The sequence below is a fragment of the Mustela putorius genome, unplaced genomic scaffold (assembly GCF_011764305.1).
Source record: "Mustela putorius furo isolate JIRA1106 unplaced genomic scaffold, ASM1176430v1.1 tig00000551_pilon_pilon_pilon, whole genome shotgun sequence".
NCBI lineage: Eukaryota > Metazoa > Chordata > Mammalia > Carnivora > Mustelidae > Mustela > Mustela putorius.
In genome coordinates this window covers 8,839,452-8,862,069 of record NW_025421412.1, presented here as the reverse complement: position 1 = coordinate 8,862,069, position 22,618 = coordinate 8,839,452, and the positions used below count along the sequence as shown (strand labels likewise).

At 42.1% G+C, this 22,618-nt stretch overlaps 1 protein-coding gene across 1 annotated transcript in view; it reads right to left on the bottom strand.

Annotated features, from left to right (window-relative positions):
• Positions 1-705: 705 nt before the first annotated feature.
• CCDC168 (coiled-coil domain containing 168) overlaps positions 706-22,618 on the bottom strand; it is a 29,391-nt gene continuing 7,478 nt past the window's right edge. Inside the window, exon 4 of the mRNA XM_045081340.1 lies at positions 706-22,417. Within this exon, the coding sequence (XP_044937275.1) occupies positions 790-22,417 (21,628 nt within the window). The 3' untranslated portion in view covers positions 706-789. The remainder of the gene's footprint in view (positions 22,418-22,618) is intronic.

Here is a 22,618-nt window from a genome sequence, read left to right as displayed (position 1 = left end):
CATTTTGACACAAATCAGTCACTTGCACCAGGAGGTGAGCCTGCGGTACCCCCGAGCCAGGGGCCCTGAAGCCCAGGGCAGGGAAATACATGGGCAGGTGGCCATGGGCAGACAGGTCGTGCAGGTGCACTGGGAGGCAGTCTCCCTTCCCCTGGTAGTTCTGCGGGATGACTTTTTGCCCTTCAGAGGACGTTCCTGCACAGCGGCAGGTGCTCTGGACTGAGGTCCTGAAATGACCAGGTGGCCCAGTGGTGGCAGACGGTGATCAGGTGCAGGCCAATGAGCTGCCGCTCAGGTCCAAGAGGAGGACAAAATCATCACAGGAATACGGCCCCTCAAAACCAAGACTTAGACCTGTATTTTGTAACCTTTCACATTGTCGAACCCTCACTGTTGTTTAAAACTCTCTCCCTTTGGTTTCTATGCCCTCCCAACTTTCTGGTCACTCTCTCTCAATCTCATTGACAGGGTCCCTTTCTTCAGACGCACCCTCAGGCATCATGTGGGATGGAAAGAGAGCTTCTTCGTCCCCGCCCCTCTCCTGGGGGACCACGAGGAGGCAGCTTAAACTAAAAGGAGATCCCACCGCATGGTGGGATCAAGCCCAAAGTCATCTGCTCTTCCAACCTGTCCTCCAGAAAAATTGTGCAAATTTACTGCAGAAATAAAATATACCAGTTTAGAAAACAGTTCATGAGGAAACCATTTGACTTTATGCGGTTTTATTTTTCACAGAATAACACAATAGCAACCAGTTTTCCACTTCAGATGAATCTAGATGTGCTAATATCATTTTGGACGAACTGGACTGAAGGACTCCAGGAGGGACTCCAAAATCTTTTTGGGTGAAGTCCATATATTGAAAGAGCTTGAAAGCTTTGCCACCAGAGGAGCTCTGAAGTTTGTTTTCCTTAAAGTTCTTGGGGGAATAGTCCAGCGAATGGTTTGGGGCACAATCTCCAGTGAGTCTGCTGGTATACAGGCATAAAAAAATGGCTGGTTTTGTCTTCTTTCAAAATGAAAGTTGATATCCTCTTGAGGAAGCTTTGATGGTAACTTAGGTTTGCTTGGGCAGTAATTTGGTCTTTCTGACTCATAATTACGGACTTTCTTCTTTCTCGTGCATTTCTCTTTATTCCGTGTATAACTGTAATCACAGTCCCAATGAACGTTGTTCTTTCTAAATAAATCAATTTTGGCCTTCTTTCCTTCTTTGCTTTCCATATGTCTGTGAGGTCTGCCTTGGCCTTTTGCAAGATGTAATTCGATATTTGATTCCGTTAAGGGAGCTAAAGAATGGTTGGTTCTGCCCCTTGCAGTCCATGAAGCCTTCTCTCCACTGAATGGAGCAGAAGATGATCTAGACGGAACTTCTACAGCATTTAAGGAACCATGGCACAACCAGTCAGGAGATGGCATTTTAGAGGACAACCTGTATTTCCTGCTTTTGTGGGATTCATAGGAAGGTGTGACGACTGAGGAGTGTCTTCTACAGCCTCTTACATGTTGGGAACCCAAATCTTCCCTGCACAATGGTTTCAAATTAGTTTTCCTTTTTTTCGTCTTGTACAGATTTTCCAAAGGAATGCCTTTCTGTAATTCAAATAGAATGCTTCGTGATTCCTGACTTAGATAAGGGTTGGCTTCTAAAAACATACATTCTTCACTCTCACGTGCTTCAAGAGCTAAGAATTCCTCCGATTTGGCTGACCTCTCAATATTTGTCTGACTCTGGGTAAAATCTTCAGAAATCTGAGTTGAACGGGAATCAACTAAACTGGGAGTGCTTTCCTGAGTCTTTGAATCAAAAGATTTGGATGTATCTGTTTCTTGAAACCATACATGACATTGTTTATCTTTTTCCAGAGTCCTGTGAGATTTTAACTCTGGAAGAGCTGTAGTGTCTCTCGCCACTGTGCCTTGTTGATTGGGGTCAGGAGCACACACAAGCGGTGGCTCCAGGAATTTTCTCAATTTTGAGTTTTCATGAGGACTTTGCTTCTTGAAAGTGATATGCTGTTCTAACAGTTCTTTATCAATGCAGAGACCACCATCACTTTCTCCCCTGTTACCTCTATTTTCACATATTGCTACCGTGTTTAACTTAAGAGTATGTTTGGGAAGTGCAGCTGGTTTTGGGAATATATGTCTGACCGGAAGCCCCAGGAGAAAACGAAGGTATTTATATTGTAAATCAAGATCTATTTGATGAAGAGACTTTTCCTCAAAAAGTAACAAAATTCTGTTTTTTCGTTTTGGTACCTTGAAACCAGAATGAATACATTTAGATAAAGGCTTCCTTATATTCTGAGCCCTGGCCATTGCATAAGATTCTCTTACAATTCTGGGAAAGGCTTTCATTTGAATCTCCAGTGTTTTCATAGAAAAGTGTATGCACAGCTTGTCTTCTTCTTCTACTGAGTAGTTCTGAAGAATATGAGGCAATGGCATCTGCTTAGCGGAAGTCACTGAAGACGCTCTACTTTCTAGCTTACTGATACTCTTCAGCTTTGTAATGATCTCTTTGCTGTCTCTTGAAACACTGACAATCAATGTCTTCATTCCCCTGACAGGCAGTGAATCCTTGGTGTATTTCTGTTTTAAGTTAAGTTTTATACTATCAATCCCTTCTAGAGACACAAAGCACATGTTTTTAGGTCTTGGATATAGCCTCCAATGGTTATCTTCTGAAACAGACTGTTTTAGATAAAAGTTAAGCTTTTGGAAGGATTGTTTTGCCATCTCTGGCATCAGATTCAGTTTTATTTCAAATGATTTTGACTCAAAATGATGAATGAGCTTATTGTTTTCTTTGGGAGTAAAACGTTTTAAAATGGGCTTTGGCTGCACTTTGGGAGGTATCATTGTGGATGTTGTGTCTGGGCTCCCTGCACATGGCGGTGACTTCCAATCATCGGGTTTTGGGGCTTTTACCTTTTTCAGTATATCTTCACAAATTTTGTCATGGATAATTTTTATCTGGGATTCAAAGACACTCTTAATTGCTTCATAAAGAGGAAGTAAACTTTCTGTACTTATACTATGTGCCACTCCTTCTATTTCATTACTTTTAACTTGGGATGCCATAGGCCCAATTCCTGGAAAAGTTTTTTGTTGCTGGACCTTTTGTGTGGTTGCGTCCTGGATGGGTTTGCTCTGACCCGCCTGTTGAGGGGGTGAGCCACTCTCCATGGTTCTGAATGGGTGAATCCCATGTTGTGGTACTTCTAGACCTGGAGGGGAAATAACCATAATTAGGGTACTCTCCATGTGGGCGTCCGCATTGTCCTTCAGATGGTCAGACATGAGTAGACCCTCTGTTGGTGTTAGAATGGGCTTTGGTGCCTTTTCTTCATCTTCAGTCATAAGCGCGTCAGGTTCTTTCATGGTCCTTGAACTATCATGCCCTGGAACAACCCTTTTTCCTTTTGTTTGTGGAAGGAAAATCTTTTTTTTTGTTTTGCTGCGGAGATTTGCTTCTGTTTTGACACTGGGGAGTTTCTGCTTGCGCTGCCCCTCCACCACAAAGGGCCGGGAATCCTGTGCAGCTGTGTTTATAAAATGCTGGTCCCCTTCTTTTACAGTGCTTGAGCTGTTCCCCTGAGTGTTTGGTGATTTGTGCTGGAATTCAGAGAGACAGAGTATCTTTTTTCTTCCTCGATTTGTTTCAGAGTCTACTATTTCTTCTGTCTGAGATGAACTCATTGCAGAAATAGAAAGATTTCTTATAAATATTCCTGAGGCATCTTCACTCTGCAAAACTATTTTCTTTGGTTTCTTCAAGTCATACTCTAATTTCTTTCTATTGCTTGGAGTGCCATGTCCCATGTTGTGAAGAATCTGTGAAATTGGATGATTTGGGATTTTCATGGTTAAATATTTGGGGCTCAATTCTCTTTTCAAATCTGCTACTGTCAATCTGCCTTTCCAGCCTTTAAATTTGAGAGAAAGAGGAATATAGGCATAAAATGAATCCAGAACATGTTTTTGAAACAATTTCTGTGGCTGAATATTTTGTTTTGCACCTGAGACTTCTAGCTCCTTTTTATGTTTTTGCCTGATTGGGCAGGTGTTTTCTACATGAGTTATCACCTGAGTGTTAATTTGAGATTTCTGTGCCTTTAGAGATGGAATGTTCAGGTTTACGGTATTGCTTGTGTCCCTTTTCTTGTTCTCCTCCAGCTTGACCACGGTGTGTTTATGCATTTCTGTTTTGTCCACTGCCAGGCGGATAGCTATTTTTCTGTCTATTTTTAATCCCCCTTCTTCCACTTCTAATGTTTTTTGCTCCAGATTTATAGTAATGCTTGTGTCCGTCTTATTTTTTCCCTCCAGGTCTCCAGACTGAAGTGGAAAAGTCCAGTGGGAAGAAAGAGACTCCTGGAGTGAGTCTAGAATACATTCCTCTTGTTCTGGACCTGGCAATCCCTGCTCTCTTTTCCCTCCTATGGTATCAAACACGGTAATATCCACGTGTATTCCTGGGAGTATTTGTATTCTAGGATACACTGTAGTTTCACTGCATACATCTGTTTCCAATGGTGCCTTCTGCCTTCCATTTCGAAATGGGAACTTAAGAGAAAAGCTGGAGTCCAGCCAGGTCTTATGTCCACTCTCCGACTGTAGCACCACTTGCTTTTTCACAACAATCTCTTGTTTCTCTATACCTGGGGAGGCATCTGTCGCTGTGATTCTCGACTTCTCAGGTGATCCCTTTGTCTGTGCGGCTGAGACTCTGGGAGAGAGCATTCTGCTCCCTTTATCATTATTGTGTACATCGCTCTCTGGCTTATCCAATTTATATGAATCTGCAGATCCTGGAGATGCTTTTGATAAAGTTTTTTGCTGGTGGGCAACTTGCTCTGAAACAGAAAATCCTTTTGCACTTACAGGGGCACCAAATGTAAGATGTATTTCCTTGGATATTTTCCTTGGTGGTGAAACTAAAACCTTAGGACTCATTTTATGGTTTAAGTTATTCATTATTTCAGTTTGTTTCTTCAGATTTCCAATTTTAGTGGGCTCCCCGGTGGGGTAGGAAAGAAATGTAGTGAAAGTTTCTGTTTTGTATTTTTCTGGCTGCACCTCTTGCCCTGTAAAGAAATACTCCAGCCTTTTCCCACTTCTGGTACCAAATCCTGTTAAATAAACATCCTCATGCTGTGAATTTAAAACTAACTGACTCAAATCTCCTTCGGATTTGACTCGGGGAGGATCATTCCTTCTCTGTACACTGATCAGGAAGTTTGAGGCCCACTGGTGCACTGCCTCTTCCTGGGGTACGGAGTGTTCTGCTTTTTTAACAATTTCCCCATCACCAGCAACTACCTCCGTCACTCCTGTTTTCTGGATACCTGAGGATTCCTGGAGATTTCGCTGTGCAGGAGAGGATCCTGTAAATCCTGGCACATCTTTGTCTATTTTGCTCTCTGAATCTAGAGACAGGGGAGGGGCTGATGGAACAGAAAAAAAGGTCCTTGTCAAAAGCACAGGTAGCTCATCTTTACCTCTGCACACATTTTCCTTTAGCTCCTTAATATTCAACACAAACTCCTTCGTGTGAAAGACGTGCGAAATCGACGAGAGCCGGGCCTCCCTGCGATGCATCCTGATCGTCACATCTACTGTTTTCACTTCACGCCTATTTTCTTTCTGTGACACTTGTTTGTTTTCTCTCTCCCTCACAGCACAAATTGCCCCTGTGTCTGCTCTCCTCTTTCTCTCTGATGCTGCTGAAAGCATTTGTGGAATTAGAGAGGGTCTTTGAATCCTAAGCCTACCTTCATCTACTTGTATACCTTTATCCTGTGTGAGTTCAGCTGGAGGTTTGGAAACATAAATTTTTCTTCGCAGTGTCCAGGCTGGTTTACCTGCACATTCCTGTTTCTTTTGTTCGTGCCCTCCAAGGTCCAGATGCAGCTCTGTTCTGTGGAGCCTAAGGGAAGGAGGTGATTTCCTGGACTTCACACTTATATCTGTGATCTGTGTCCTATTTCTCCTATCTGTTGTTTTTTCTCTGTCCTGCTCCTCTTCCCGAGGCACACGCTGTTTCTCGTTTTCACTGTCTGGAGTGCCGTCACCACGGACTGCTTCTGTATGTACTACTTCCCTGGTATTTGATTCTCTCTCCGCAACAGACCTTGCAGGTCCCGGCAGTTCCTCACCTACCTGGATGTCCTTATCCAGCTGCAGGTGAGGGACAGATGATAAAGACGAGGAAGAGCCGGACACCGCCACACCTGCTTCATCTTCGCTTTCCTGCATCCTCTTTTCTGGATGTTTGGGAAACCCGAGGTTGACTCTATCTGCTTCCTCCTTTTCCTCTCTCTGGGGCACATGATGCTCTCCTTTTCGTGGACGGATCAAAATATCACCGGTAATGGGCTCGGCGCACTCCCTGTCCTGAGAATCGGAGGATTCCCGGGAGCTGCCTGAGGACAAAGAGCGCGCGGCGGGTGCGGGCGGCCTTTCCTCCTCTCCGGGGCGCGCGCTGAAGGGAAGGAGAGCAGCTCGCCCAGGACAAGTCTTGGTCAGCCTCGCCGCACCGGGCGCACGCCCACCTTCCTGAGCCATTCCCTCTTGCCTTTTGGTTTTCCATCGAAGGTCACTTAGATTGTATCTAAGTAAATTAGGCAATTTCTTTGCTTTTAAATACCTATCGTTGGGATCCACGCTACTATCCATATCCACGCTTTTCTCTCTATCCCTCACTTCTTTCTGTAATGCGTGTTTTTTCCATTTTTCTACAGCATTTGAAAGTTCTCCCTCAGTTGTTTCTGCATATGCTGTTTTCACTGCATCTTGTGATTCCCTGCACGGTAGGTGGGGGAGAGGCAGTTTTGTAATTCTCACCATGTACCCCTCTCCTTGCCTTGAGCCAAATTTCAGGTATGGCAGAGTAAGTAAAGAAGCACAAATGTCCTCCAGATGCGTAGCGAGGTCCTCTTCATCTTTCTGCACCTTGCTCTCTTGCTTTTTAAATTTCCACGGCAGTTTTTTGGCATCAAGTGCAGGTGAAAGTGGTAATTCCTTTACCCTCGTAGCCATAGGTGTTGGGACCACTTTGTTTTCAGAATCTGTTTTGAGTCTGTCCTTCTCTTTTAACCCACAAACATCAAATGACTTAGTATATGGCTTTTTGCCTGAACTGAATGGATCTCGAATCTTTGGTGGTGGAAAACAGGACTGTGTTACTCTTAGCGTGTCTTCCTTTTCATTCATCCTTGTGTCCCATTTCGGAGAAGATGGAGAAGGTAAGGAGGCACAGGTCTCCTTCAGAACCGTTTCTGGCTCACTTTTGTCTTCTGGCACTTCTCTTCCTTGCTCTTTAATGTTCAGAGGTAGCCTCTTTCTACGGGGTGGATGTGGAAATGGGAACATCTCTGCGGTCAAGGTAATTATTCGGGTGAATCTTCTACCTTTCCCACCTTTGATTTTTACTCTGTCCCTTACCTCTGCTTTTGGCACATGTTGATATGCTTGTATTACTATATTACATGATCTAGTGCTTTCACTGGAATCTGCATATCTGGTTTCTCCTGCACATGACCTGGGGCACAGCAGTTGTGGAGGAGAGAATCCTGTCATTGCCAGCAAGTCTTTGTCGACTTTGGTTCTTGTGTCCAAGCTGTGGTAAGATGGAGAAGGTGTGGAGGGAGGAGCTCGTGTCAGAGCCGCGTCGGGATCTCCCATTCTTTGCTGCTCCTCTTCTATTTTCTCCTTTATACACGGAGGCTCCTCTCTCTCGGTCGAAGCACTGCGCTCAGGGACACGGAATTCATGAGGAGGTGGTGATGTCTTTGTCTTCAAATCTGAGCCCTGCGGCTGCACTGAGTCATTCCTGGCTTCTGTCTGTGCTCTGTCCCCTTCTGCCTGTGGTGGGCACTGTACTCCCTTCTTCACGAGGGCATCAGGGGACTCTGCAGATGCTATTTGCCCTGGGGGCGACGATTCTTGGAGCTCGAGATGGGACGCATCATTTCTTATTACTTCTGGCTCGTGTTCCCCCTCTTTTGTGTCCGTCTTAAGACGAGCTGAGGAAGTGAGAAAAGGATGGATGTCGCTCAGAAGCACAACGGTTTGCTTGTCATCTTCTTGTCCCGCTTTCTCTTGTTCTTTGATGTTCACCTGCAGTTTCTTTGTCTTGAGTATAAGGGAAAGGGGTGATTTCTTTGCCCTCAAAGCTATACACTTGGAATGCATGATGTCTTTCTCAAAAGTTTTCTCTTCATCCTCTTCTCTCTGTGTCACGTATTTTGCTCTTTTCGAATCGTTGGAAATAGCACTCAAAGGTAGTACTGTATACTGCAGTTTCTCTGCGTGTGATGATTCCCTGTGCCATGAGGGTGGGAGAAAGGGTCTTGTTACTCGTCTCTCTCCCTTGCCTTCTATACCTTTGTTTAATTTAAACTGAGGCGGAGAAGGTCTCGTCAGAACCTTATCTAGCTCACTTCTTCCGTGTATGTATCTTGATTTTTCTTTCATGCTTGTCTGTACTTCTGAAACTCGGCGGTCACAACCCCCAGAGGTGTTGAGTACAGGTGGAAGTGGTGATACCCTTGCCTTGGAAGTTGCGCCTTTGGGATACATTATGTGTTTTATATTTACTATTTTTCTTCTATCTTCTCCTTCCTGCGGCTCATACTCTGGTACTACTGTGACATCATTAGAAATAGCATCTCCAGCTGACTCTGCATACACTCTGTTCCCTGCATCAGATGACTTCCGTAGCTGGGGCCGTGAAACAGCAGATCTTGTTCTCCCTTGCCTGTCTTCTTCTCCTCCTATTCCTGTGTTCAGTTCATGGTGAGTCAGCGGAGATTCAGAAGCCCAGCTCGTGGGCAGAACTACTTCCTGTTCACACTTACCTCCTTCACCCACTTTCCCCTGCTCTTCGCTTTCTGGATCCTCTTTCAAGGGCTCTTTAAGATCCGACGGGACGTCCTGTACTCGTGCTTTGTTCCTTTCTACATCTTCCCCTTTTGGGTGCCGCAGGTCTCTCTTGGCTGATTTCTCTGCCTTAGTCTCTTCTTTCTGTGGCGTGTGTTCTTTTGCTTCTTGTACATCACTTGTGAGATCACCGTCAGTGGACTTTTCATTTGCTTTTTTCACTGCATCTGATGATTTCTGCCGTGACAGTGCTGGAAGAGAGCATCTTGTCACTTCAGTTACATAGTCTGCTTTTTTTACTTTTGTATCCAATTGTAAATGAGAAGGAGCAGGTATGCAAGTGCTAGTATCGGTCACAAGGACATCTGGCTCACCTTTAATTTTTTGTCTCTTCTCTTCTTGCTCTTTGATGTCCAGCTGGATTTCCTGTAAAATTGATTTCTTTTTCCTCCAAAATATGACTTTAATCATTTTTACTCCCTCCTCTTCTTCCTGCATGATATCCTGTTGCTTGGCTTCCTTTACACTGTTTGAGGTATCACCATAAATAGCCTGTTTGTATGCTCTTGTTCCTGCATCTGAGGACTCCTGGAGTTCTGTTTGTAGGAAAGAAGGTCTTGCTTCTATTAGCAAGGCATCATCTCCTTCTATTCTTGTGTCCACTTCTGAGTCAGGAGGAATAGAGATGGAAACACAAGATTTGCTCCAAATCCCATCTTGTTTATCTTTATCTTTCGGCATCTCTTTCACTTTTTCTTTGACGTCCAACTGTAATTCCTGTGTAACTGAACTCTGTTTTGCCTTCAAAACTATTCTTTTGGGATGCCCGATTGCTTCCAAGGCCATTTCCCCTCTACCTTTCTGTGGCACATATTTTGCCTTTCTTATGCTGCTTAAAATGTCACCAGCCGGCTCCTCGCACATTCCCACTGCATCTGATAATTTCTGGAGCGGCAGTGACGGAAGACAAAATCTTGCGATCCCTCGCAAGAGCGCCTGTTTTATTTCAGGGTCCCATTCCACAAGAGGTGAAGGCGGAATGGAAGCATGGCGTTTGCTCTGAACTGTCTCTAGGTCGCTTGTATCTTGTTCTTTGTTGTTCCACTGTGGTGCGTTTCCATGCAGTGTGTGTTTAAAAGGTGTTTTCTTTCCTTTAAAAGCAACACATTGGACGCCCATTATGTCTTTCACATATACTACATTTTTTCCATCTTCCTTTTTTCCCTGTGGCAAATGTTCTGATTCTCTTACATTGCTTAAGCTACCTCTATTAATGGACTCTGCAAATGAAGTCTTCCTGACACTTGGTGATACCTGGAGCTTTAGCGGTGGAAGGCAGCTCCTTGGTATTCCTGAATTCTCTTGCCCTACTTTTATTCTCGAATCCACATTAGTATGTGACAGAGATGGTAAGGAAGTACACGAGCTTGACAGTTTTATAGCTGATTTACATTCATCTGTCTGCACCTTGGTCTCTTTTCCTGTAAAGAGTGAGCTAATTTTTTCTGTGCTTGGAATGTAATCCACAGTGCCAACTACTTCTTCTGATACCTCCTCTTCAGATGGTGTCTTACTCTGAAATACATCCCTCGAAGAGTGAGACGCAGACTTGGGAGAAGTATGATGTATACATTCTGGATGCTCTTCGCTTCCCTCCACATGCAAGCCAATCCCTTCTGTATTTGCAGTGTGGTATGTTGGAGCCTTCAGTGGTTTTTTTACACATGGCAACTTAATCTGAAGTATATCCATCGGGGAAAGAGAAACTGATGTTTGGAGAACCTTGCACGTACTCTCTTTTTGATGTTCCTTTCTTCTTCTGTCATGCAAGTTAATAGAAGGTTGATCTACTGGAGTCTCTACTTCATTCAATGCTTTGTCTACCACTGAACTCAAAACTTTTGAACTCATTCCTTTTGCTGAGACTTTTTTCTTTAGCCTTCCATTATAGAGCTGATCCAATAGGCAAGAAGAAACGGGTTCCAGAATATTTTCTTTATTCTGGTTAGAACTATGGAATTGCTTCACCCTCAGTTTTTCAGAAAAAGTCATTTTCCATCCATGTAATCTTAATGGAATATCCATTAACTTTGATTGCTCTTTTCTCCATGGATTTACATGTAAACTTATAGGAGTGCTTATGTCTTCTTTCTTTGTATTTACTGCCTGTGTTACCTGAAGACGCTCTCTATTTGGACGAGACACAGAACCCACAATACTTTCAGGAATGCCATCTGGTTTTCCCTCTCCTTTGTGCACTGCAGACATAGTTTGCCGGACCAGCCGATTGGTGCAAAGAAACTTCTGTCCTTTTGAACCTCGTGAGGTATTGGTTTCTTTTATGCCTTCTCTTCTCAATAGATGTGAAATAGTCCTTTTGTTAGTGGACGTATCTTCCTCAGCTACCTTTCCTGTGTTTTTCAAATGAGGAGGTTCCATAATGGGGAAGGCAAAAGATCCCCAAATTGTCAGTGAAATACTTCCTTGTTTCCAGAATTCTTTCTCCTTGCGAGTCATCTGTTGAGAAGCATCCAACTCTTTAAGAAATATATTCCGTCCTTTTGAATTTACTGAGACATTGGTTTTCTTGGATACTCTTCTCCCCGCTGGAACTGAAACTGAATGCTTGACTACGTCTGCATCTTTGTGCTGTGCTCTCTGTGCAACAAGGAATTCACATTCTGTACGTGTTCTGATTCTTGGGATGTCTAACCCAGTGTAACTGATTTCCCTCTTCTGGGAAGCTAGACCACGGCGGACTTCTCTGTTCAAAGCTACTCCTATTTTCACGTGGTCAAGCTCCTTCTTCACTTCTTGGCTAATCACTAACTGATCTCTACACTCTGGGAGAATGTCGAGTAAAACGATTCGGCCCTTTTCTGTTTGCTCTCTAATACACTGTTTCAGTGTTTTGATATTTCTTGATATAGTACTCTTTATATCAGTGGACTGTGAAGATGACATTTTTCTTTTGTTTAGTGGCGTCACCAGCTCTACCTGTGGAAGAAGGTAAATCGGCTTTCTTGGCCCGTCTTTCTCCCTTTCTCCTTCTGTAAATTGTTTAATTTGAGATGAAAGAGATCCAGAATCACAAACAGTGTTCGGAAACAAATCTGCTATGGTTTTATCTTGCTGGGACTCCTTCTGTTTCTTCATTTCATGTCTCGGTTCCTTTTTGTTTCTTCTGATTCCACAACCTATAGTATGAAACAGCTGGGAGACAGGTGGCTTCTTTGCCTTCAGTCTCATCCGTTTGCTATGCACAATGCTGGTCACATCTGCTGTTTTTGCCTTAGCTTTATGTTTTATGATTTTAGGATACATAGGTGTGTAGGCATAAGCAGAACTAGCACCTGCTTTATTTAGGGCATGTGTCTTTTCAGAAGAGTCTTCATAGATACCCCAGGTACTAGGTGACTGCTCCATTGTGATGTGTGATAAAACAGGCATAGACTCATATGCAAATTTTAGGTCCACATTTAATGCAGTCTTCTCTCTCTTTCTGTCTCTCTTCTTTTCCTGTTGCTCATTAATGCTTAAAGCAGCATGACCAGTGGGATTAAGTGGTTGTGAAATCAGTAGCCCTTCAACTGGCAACTGCATTTGTGTGGGTTGTACATGACGAAACCTTGATACTCTGTCCATCTCTATTTTGAATCTATTTTGTCTTTCAATGTCAGAGGGGTCTGATGTGAAGTACATGGTATTTGGAAATGTATCAGCCACATTTTTACCTTGATGTACCTGTTGCATTTTGGTTTTTAAACTGGATCCAAGTTTCTTCCTGCGTTTTGTGGTAAACCGCCCTCTGATTTTAAGTAATTGTGAAATTGCTGGCTCCTTTTCCTTCAGAGTTAAACGTCTGGGGTTCAATGTGATTTCCTCTTCTAATAATTGTACTGTGCTTATCTGGCTTTCAGGGTCTGATAAAATTGGCGAAAAGAAATCTATAGGCTCCAGGAAAGTTGTGGCTGAATTTTCCTGTAACTCTACCTTTTCCTCTGTAATACGACCATGCAGATTTCTGTGAAGTGTTTTGTTATACAGAGTGCCCCTTGCTGTTGCTTTGAAGGGGTGTTTATCAGTCACTGACTTGGGTGGTGGAATCTTAGTTCCCATAGTAGCAAGGAATGATGCCTCGCCCACACCTTCAAACCAATGCCTCACTTTCATCTTGTACTGAAATTTGCACCGCTTCATCCTTCTATGGCTTCCTATAAAACATCCTGTGATATTAAGCAACTGTGAAACTGGTTGTTTCTTTGCCTTCAAAGTTACATGCTTGGGATTTATTATACTTTTCTTGCCTGAAAACTCTAATTTGTAGCTCTGGCTTTTAGGTTCATACGAATCAAAGCTGGGAAAATCTGAATATTTTAAGACTGTTCTTACTAAGTCATTTTGATTCTTTGCCTTTTCCTCAAAAATACAACTATCGCATTTTCTCTTAGGATTTCCATCCCAGAGAACACACTGTGTTGAACCAGTCTCTGATTTCCCTGTTTTCGGAAATGGAGTCTTTCCTCCTCCCATACATTTAATTCCTTCTTGAGTATGAAGACTTTTTTTCACTCTTTCAACTTGAAAATTCATCACGTGTCTAGAGAAGGGCTTCAAAATAGTTCCTCTAAAGCGTTTTTCTGGCCTCATTTTTTGTGCTGCACAAGACCAATTCCAAGTGCTTCTGACTTCTAAATTATTCAGTTCAGATTCTGATTGGTAAGAACCAGGATATTTCATATGATGGGCACTGAAACTGAAGTGTTGCTTATAGTGTGGAACTGATTCCGATAATATTTTTGGGGTATTTTCCTCTTCCTTTTCATGGTGCACATTCATTTTCATTGTGTTGCTTGATCTGTTTTGTAGATCAGTTGAGTTGGCCTTCCACACTTCCCCATCACATGCTGATTTCCATAGCTCTGCAGAAGTACAGCTGTATGGTATTACTCTTGGTTGACCCGCCGCTGCTTTTGATGTGATATGCATTTCAATATCTATTTTGTTATCAGTTGAAACAGGCATGGGAGACAAAAATGCATTTGTTGTGCTTTTATTCTGTTGCATGTCGTTTATTATAGATTTTAAGTTGTGGTCCTGTTCCTTCCTACAGTAGAGATTATCGTCCTCAGTGATATTAAGCATCTGTGAACAAAGAAGCTTCTTTGCCTTCCTGGTTACACATTTGGGACCCCTACGATGTTTTCTTCTTGGAAATTTTAATATCTTCTCTTGATTTTCGGAGTCAAATAAAAGAGATACTGTGGATGTTGTTAGTAAATCTCTCTGCAGCATTCTATGTTTCTTGGCAATGGGACCACTTTTCTTCCTTCCAGACCTTTTATCACCTGGATCTCCAAGTACTGTGTTCTCTGATTTGGTAGGTAAGATATTTTGATCAACTCTCTGTTTCATAACTTTTGGAGTTTTTATGACATCTTCTTCTTCTTCAGGTTGTAGGGAAACTGCAACATGAACATCTAGCTTCCTTGCAGGGCTCCCGTCAGACACAGTACTAGACTCTGTTTCATCAACTAAGTAGTCAAATGTTGTTTTCCCTGATTTTGGAAATGGAATATTTTGCTCTGTTCCATTTGGTATGTCTTCTCGTGGTGGGATAGTCTTGCTCAGCTCCTCAGTTTGAAATGGAATCGGAGGAGGACAAGTAGCTTCCAATTTACTTTCTGAAACCAGTGTTTGCTGCCGCACGTCCTGCTCCATAAGAAGCATATTTTGATCTTTTCTCCTTCCTGTATTATACAGGAATTGTAGACCTGCTTCAAATAAAACTCTGTCGCCCTCTCTTTCTTTTCTATTTTGCCATCTTGATTCTGATGTGCTGCTTGAGCTGCTCCATTTATTAGAAGAATAGGGACAGAGTCTTTCCCCTTCATGTTGTTCTGGCTGTATGATATTGTTTTTATTTCTTAATAGGTCTCTCTTTTTTACTTTTTTATGTGTTTTGATGGCAGGTGAAATGGATATAGGTGAAGGGAAGGTATTCAAAAATAGATCTGACATACTTTGAGGTGTTTCTTTGGCTGTGTTTTCCAAGGCGACGTCCTGTTCCTTTCCGTGGCTAAGAGCACCAGACCTAGCAATGTTGATTGTCTTTAAAATTGATGCCATTTTTGCCTTCTCATTTCTAGACTTGGGGATTCCTGCTGCATTTCTCCCATCTTCAAATTCAGATGGTGCTGGCAGGGAGAAATCAAAGCCCTTTAGGGTTCTCCCTTGTAAATCCTTTCGCAACCTTATCTTTTCCTCTGGAGATCTAGCAAGTTCCTTTCTAGGGCCTCTTTCAGCTGGGATGTCACTCTGTGCTGTAACAGTTAAAGATTTAGGAACTGATTTCTCTAGCACTGGAGATAAAATCTTTGGACTCTCTGCATATTGTAAGCCCTTTTGTGTTTTTGTTCTTTTTGGTTGCTTCTCAAAGGGAAGTGAATTCAAAATAGAGCAAGAAACAGACTGTAGTACACTTTGTGTAAGAAATGTTTGTTGCTGCAGCTCCAGGGCTGTGTTAAGTGGTTCTGGGATTTTTATCTTTGCTGAGTTCTTTAGTTCTAGTTCTGACTTCACAACGTAAAGCTCCTTCATTTTACCAGCAATGAAGCTGGGGTGTTCAGAACTCCACGGGGCTGCCTCTTCACACGGGTCTTTGACCTCCGTCGTGACATTGGAGGCGCGGCCCCGCCGATCACTGGAGTCAGCATAGCAGGCTCTCTCTCCATCTGGTGATTCCTCTTGCTGTTGCAGTTTGTGACTGAATCTCATTTTCCAGGACACATCAGACTCTGCTTTTATTCTGTTATGCATTTTCACATCAAGTAAAACAGGAACAGGAGAGGAGGTGGCTTTTAGGGTCATGTCTGCCGTGGGTTTCCCTTGTTTCATCATGATTTTGAAGTTGCATGTGACTTGCCTTCTCTGGCTGGGTGTGCCACGTTTTGTGATAGTGAGTGTCTGAGAAACCGCTGCCTTCTTCGTCTTTGAAGTTACCCATTCAAGACTCATTTTATTTCCCTTGTCTATGTACTTTAAATTGCTTCTCTTTCTTTTTAATGCAGGTAAAGCAAGTGTGGATAAATCCCAAGACTCCAGACTTGTTGCTGGTAATTCTTGTGCTAATCCTTTCCTTCTCTCTGCAATAAGATCTTCCAGGATCCCAGAGCATTTTATATGAATTAGCGAGTCAATAATCTGTGATTTCAGGGTCTTTGGATGTAGGTTTTTTAGACAACCACTCCCTGAGATATTAAATATTGGTGAAACTGGTGTCTTCTTTGCCTTCATAATCACACATCTGGGACTAATTTTATTTTTTAAAGCTCTACATGTAAATGTCTTTCTCTGCAGTTTAGAGTCAGATAGACCAGGTGTGGAGATAACCAAAGACTCCAGGACATTTGCTTGTAGATCTTTTATAAACTCTGCATTTTCCTCTTTATCATGACTGTAGAATTCCTCCTTATGGCTCCCAACACTTAGGTCACTTGTCCTAAGTGGACACTTAGGATCCATTAAAACTTGATCAGTTAGTGATTTCTTTGACTTTAGAAAAGGAAGCTGTGAACTTACTGTATATGTTGCACCACTTTGTGTCTGGTAGCTTTTCTTCGGCTTCTGTCCCTGCACTGAATCTGGAGGCAGCATTTGTTGTGAGATGTCTTGTTCAGTGACAAACAGAATTTTCCCACTTCCTTGGTTTTCTGGTTGATGAAAACCAAGTTCTTCCTTGTGGCCAGAACAGAATTTGAAGTGTTGGCTGTGCTGTAGAATTACTTCTAATGGCTCCTGTTCATTTTCTTCTTCTGCATCCTGAAGACTGTTCTCTTTAGTGTCATCTGAAGTAATATCCTCTTCCTGTGGTGATATGACTTGCTTTACTTGTTTAGAACTGAGACTTCTCTCTCCTAACATACCTTTTCCTCTTTCTGTCTTGCTATACATATTAACCTCAAGTGTACTATCCATGAAAGAATATATTTTAGCCACCACTTTTTCACCTTGAGCCATCTCTTCCATTTTGGCTGTAGAGCTATAGCCCAATTCTTTTCTGTGGTTTGGGCCAGCACCACCCTTCATACTGAATATGTACGAAACTGACGGTTTCTTTGCTTTTAAAATTCCACATTTGAGATTCACTGAAGTTTTCCTGCCTGAGTATTCTTTAAAATTTTTCTTTCGTCTGAATGTAGATAAAGCAGGAATGCGGGAATCCAAAGTCACCGTGTCTTTCTTTTCAATGCCACCAGTGTCTTCCTTTGGATGATTCGCATCAGACGGGACGTCGTGTTCTCTTGTAGAAAAAAGGCTTTCATCCATCTTTGCTCCCCCTGACTTTGGAGGTAAAAACCGAGCATAACTCTCCAGTTTTTCAAATTGAAACTGATCCAATATGGGGCATGAAGCAGAACCTAAAATAGTTTGTGAACCATGTTTTCGTGGTTGTACCTGAGTATTTATACTTCGCGGTTGTTTCAGTTCCTCATCTGATTTGACAAGGTCACAGTTCTTCTGATATGCACTGAATATAAAGTCTCGGCTACTCTCGGGACCTGGTAAAGTTTCATGTTTCCCTTCCTCCTCTTTCTCATCTCTCACACTGTCAGTTAAAGTACTCACAATATGATCTGGGCAACACACTTCCCTTCCATTTAGCAATTTGTCTTGCATTGGCTGCATATAATCAAGTCTTGCTATCCTCTGCATATCTGTCTCTACATTCAACCTGCTACTCATTTTGGTGTTGGACAAAATAGGCATGTTGGACTGAATGACATTGAGAGATGCATCTGCCCTGTTTTTATTTTGTTGTGGATTTTTCATCTTTGTTTTAAAATTGCACCGCAGTCCCTTGCTCTGTGTGCCTTTAAGCATATGTAAAACGGATGGCGTTTTCCCCCTAATAGTTCTGTATCTGTGACTTGCTGCTATATGCTTCCTTCCTAATTCTAATGTGTTTTTCTTTCTTTCAGATTTAGAAACAAAGGGCTCAATAGAATCAAAAGAAGTCAGGCATGTCACTTGCAAATCTTTAGGTAACTCTGAATGGTTTTCCACAAAATAAGAATCTAGTACCCTCTCAGGGTTTCCACCATATGGTAAGCCACCCTTTGTCATGGTGTTCAACCGTACATCAGATGATGAGTTCTCTGCTTTGGGAGGTGGAATCTTTGGACCCATAGGGACTATTATGTCATCTTCTGTTTTGCTGACTTTCTTGAGTTCCTCAGCTTCTCTAGGACCCATCTGGGGGCCAGTATGCAGTGCAGTTTGTGCAAACCATGCTTGGTGCTGCACACCTCGCTCACTAACAGGAAGCTCCTGCGTTAAACAGTCCAGCGCTGAGTCTGATTCACCAAGGTGGGTCTCCTTCCCTTGAGAGGCATTGGGCCAGAGATACTGGGTATGCTGTGAAGCTGCTTCTAGCAAAGTTTTTGGCTCTGCTTCCTCTCCATCTTCCACTTTTTCCTCTTGGTTATGGAATGCATAGCTCTTGTCAAAGAAATCAACATACCGTGGTCTCACTTGCTCTAACTGAGTAGGACAGAAGCTCTGCATGGGAGAGTAAAGGGTATTTAAAAATTCATATAGCAGTCCATTAGCTTGGTTGATCTTCTCCAACTTTGCCTTACATTTGGAGTCCAGTGTCCTTCTCTGACCTGTGCTATTAAATACTTGTGAAATTGATGGCTTCACAGTCTTCGAATCTACAGGTCTAGACTTCACCGAACTTTCTGTGTATGAGAATCTTACTTTGTTTTTATTTATTTTGGAATGAGTTGCAATAGGCATGTGGCAGTTAAAAGTCTCTGGAAAGGTTGTTGGTAAATCTTTTGGTAATTCTGCAGAATTTGTTTCTGCAGAAAAGTAACCCATTTCCCTTGTATCACTTCCATAATCTAGAACATCACTTTCTCTGGTTTGGTTTGAAGGGTCTTCAGCCAGTGATTTTTCTGATGTTAGGAGAGGTGTCTCTGATGTTGGGCGAGGCGTCTCAGAATCTGCACAGCATTGTACGTCGGCTTGTGTTATTAGGCTTTTCTTCATATTCTCAACATGAAATAGATCTCTTACGGGAGAGGAAACAGACTCCATAAGTGTTTCCAAGGATGTAACTGGTGGAGGTATTGCTTCCTCTGTTTTGAATTCCTTCTCTGGACTGGCGTCCAATGGGAGGCCCCGGCTCTCGTGCAGGACGGCGGCTTCTCGTGGAGCTGCTTTGTCTCCTCTCACTTCGTCTTGCAATTTAACTTCTAGTGTGCTGCTGCCGGAGCCACTGCCTTTATTAATAGAATCTGAATACTTTTCTATCCGTTCCTCTTCTGATTTCTCTTGTTTTAGCTGGGTCTGACTGAGATTCTCTGCATTTAATCTGCTTTGTGTTCTAATCCAAGGCAAAACAGACATGTGAGGGTAAGTCACATTGACAAGCTCATCTGCCACAATTTTGTCTTTCAGCATCTCTTTAATTAAGGATTTAAAACTGCCGCTCAATCTTTTCCTAAGTCTTGCAGTACCATGCCTACTAATACTAGGCATCAGTAAATTTGTTGGCTTCTTTACTTTCATAATTGCAGATTGGGGACGGAGTACCCCTTTTGCACCTGATAATTTTTTTCTGATTTGCTGTCTTTTTAAATATGAGAAAGGAAGCATATGGATAATGAAGGACCTCAGAGCAGCTGCAGGTAAAACTTGTTGGAGGTCTGCCTTTTCTTCTGTAATATGATCCTCGGTTATCCTCCTGGGACTTCCATCAAAGGGGACACCACATTCTGTTGTTTCAGTCAAAACTTTGCCAGCTCGTGAGTTCTCCAGCCCTGGAAGAGGATTCTCTGGATCTGCAGTTCCTCTGCCTGTAGGTCTGTGTCTGCTTTGCTTAACCTCAACTTGAATTGGGCCCGTCGTGGGGCATGGACTAGTTCCCAGAATTGTTCCTGTAGGAAGAGTTTGTGGTTGCACCTCTTGCTCTTTATTTTGCATTTTTCTACTTTCTGAACTGCTCTGTTTTATTTTAAATCTGACATATTTGGGCTTCTGCTTCAGTTGCACGCTGAGGCTGAAATCTTGTGTCAGCTGTGGAAATGCTTCTTGACAAGTTTGTTGTTGTTGTTCTTCTCTGTCATGTTCTTGTGGCTTTTTAGATACACATCTCTTCCCAATGTATTTTGCATCCCAGGCTTTCTTTTCATCTGGTAATTTCTTCGTTGCCATTGAATGACTAACCCCTGTTGTTGATGTATCAATCTTGGCTTTTAATCTGCTGTGCATTTCCACATCGAATGGTTCAGAAATGATAGTGTCAGTGGCACTGTGAAGTGTAGCAGATATTCTTTTACCTTGCATGTTTTTTATGTTGCCTCTCGTGTCATGTTCCAGTCCCTCGCTTTCACTCAGGTTATCACATTCTGTAATATGAAGTGTTACTCCTGGTTTCTTTTCCTTCCTAATTACATCTTCTGTACTCTCTTGAGTTTTTACACTTGTTAATTGTTCACTGCTTTTATGCTCTTTGATTCCTAGTGAAATGAGCAGATTAACCTCTGAGGTCTCCAGAACAATTTCTAGAAAATCTTTTTGCTTTTGTATGTTTCCATGTGGAAAGTCCCTTTTCGTTTCTGGTGAACTAGTTGGTAACTTCTCTCCACTTGAAAGTGGAAGATGGGAATTCTCTGTATTTTTTAGTTCTTCCTGCGCTTTCATTCTCCTGTTTGATTCCGCTTCCGTAGAGGAGACACATTTTTGCCAAGGTTCTGATAAAGCTTCTTTTAAAGGGGCCTCCTGCTTGGGAATATGCAGGTCAGATGTTTTTTTACTATTGGGGGCATGAAAATCTGCAATACCAATTTCCGTTGCTCGTATAATTGGGTCGCTAAGAAGCTCTTTATTCTTCCAGGTCGTTTCTATCAAGGAAGAACACGGTGATTTTAGTTGAAAAGTACTGACCATGAAAGACGGTTCTAGCTGAGGTGGGATTTTTGGTAAAATGTTTTTTTGTCCTTCATTTTCTCCGTCATGCTGCTTTATATTTTTAGTGCTGCCCGAGGATCCTCTTTTCTCAAGAGACCCCAGGTAATCAACATTCTCTGCATCTGCTGACAGAGAATGTCCACATCCTGTTACACCTGGCATGACTTTCACTAGTTTTTTTCTGGAATACTTCTTAACATAGGGAGGAATGAGCTTGGAAACATAAGTAAGATGCAAAGCCATGTCTGATAGACCTTTCCTTTGATGTGATTCTTTCTCCTCAGCATTATGCGTGCATCCTAACTTGCTAGGTTTTGAAGTGTGACATACTGTCATTTGAAATACCCACGGAGTTGGTGTTTTCTTTGACTTTCGAGATGGAACTTTGAGACTAAGTTTACTCGTACTGTGTAATGCTTTTCTCCTATTTTTCTGCCTTTTAAGGACAGGTGGAAGAAGCCCCGAGCCATATACAGAATACTGACTTAATTCTGACGAAGCGATTTGTTTCTGGCCCCCTGGCTTTACACTCTCCATCTGTAGCACCCCTTCTGCAAGTGAATCTGGACTTAGAGTTAAAACTAGAAATCTGGCATTCTTAAAAATAGCATTTTGCCCCTTCATTAAATATTTAATCTTGTTTGAATCTTTAAGCCAAACAGAATACTGGGCCTCACTGAAGTGTTTATCAGACTCTTGGCCCTTGATTGAATCTTGAGTCTCAACAGAATATGAGACGTCCACCAAATGTTGGTTTCTGTCCATATCTTGGGTCTGGGAGGAGTCTTGCATGCTGCTGGAAAATGGCTTCCTTATCAAATCCTGAGGTAGCGCAAAGTATCTGGCCATGATATCAGGCTGGCTATTAACTGATTCTTGGTTGTTAACAAATTGTTGGGCTTGACTAGTAAATCTGGTTTCATAAAATTCTTGATTCTGAGGAGGATTCTGTCCTGAAAAAGAATCTTGTGGTTGGGCAGAAATACCCATTCTAACAGAACGTTGATTCTGGATCAAGGATTCTTGAAGTCTTGAGTACAGATAAGTAATTTTATTCTCTAATGTAGTTTTAGATTTCAAAGCAATTTGATTTCTCACATTTTCTTCCAGAAGTCTGACTTGGTCCCTAGAAAGAAATAAGTGGGCAGAAGGGCATGGTGCCACATCGATATCTTCACTTTCTACAGTGATTCTAGAACTTCTTGAAAAGTTAAAGTCAGAAGAAAATACTAAATTTTTATTTTTGTTGGTTTTCATTATTGAAAATAATTTCTTGGATGAAAATTGTATTGTTTCATGTTCATTTTCTGGATACCCTCCATGGCTTGGAAAAATTTTCTTTACTTCTGAATGAAACAGTGACAAAGATGAACTAGTCCCATTTGAAGATATCATATGACTTTCACTAAAGTGACTTACTTGATATTTACTTCCACTGGTACTTGACCATATTACTTCATTTGATGTTGAAACTCTATCTTCAAAGTTACCTTCATTTTCTTCAGAGGTAAGTGATGAAGAAATTGTTCTTTCTGAAGAGTCTTTAATTCTGAATATAAGAAAACAGTATGTAAATGAGTTGTCACTTAGGACATATTTCAGATAAGAACTCTCTCTAGATTTACAGAAACCCAATATAGTATATGAAAACATAGCTCAACAGAAGGGTAAATTGAAAAGCTATTATCCACATTATAAAATAATTCATAACCTAGTTTCATTCATTCATAAATCAATACTGACAAAATGA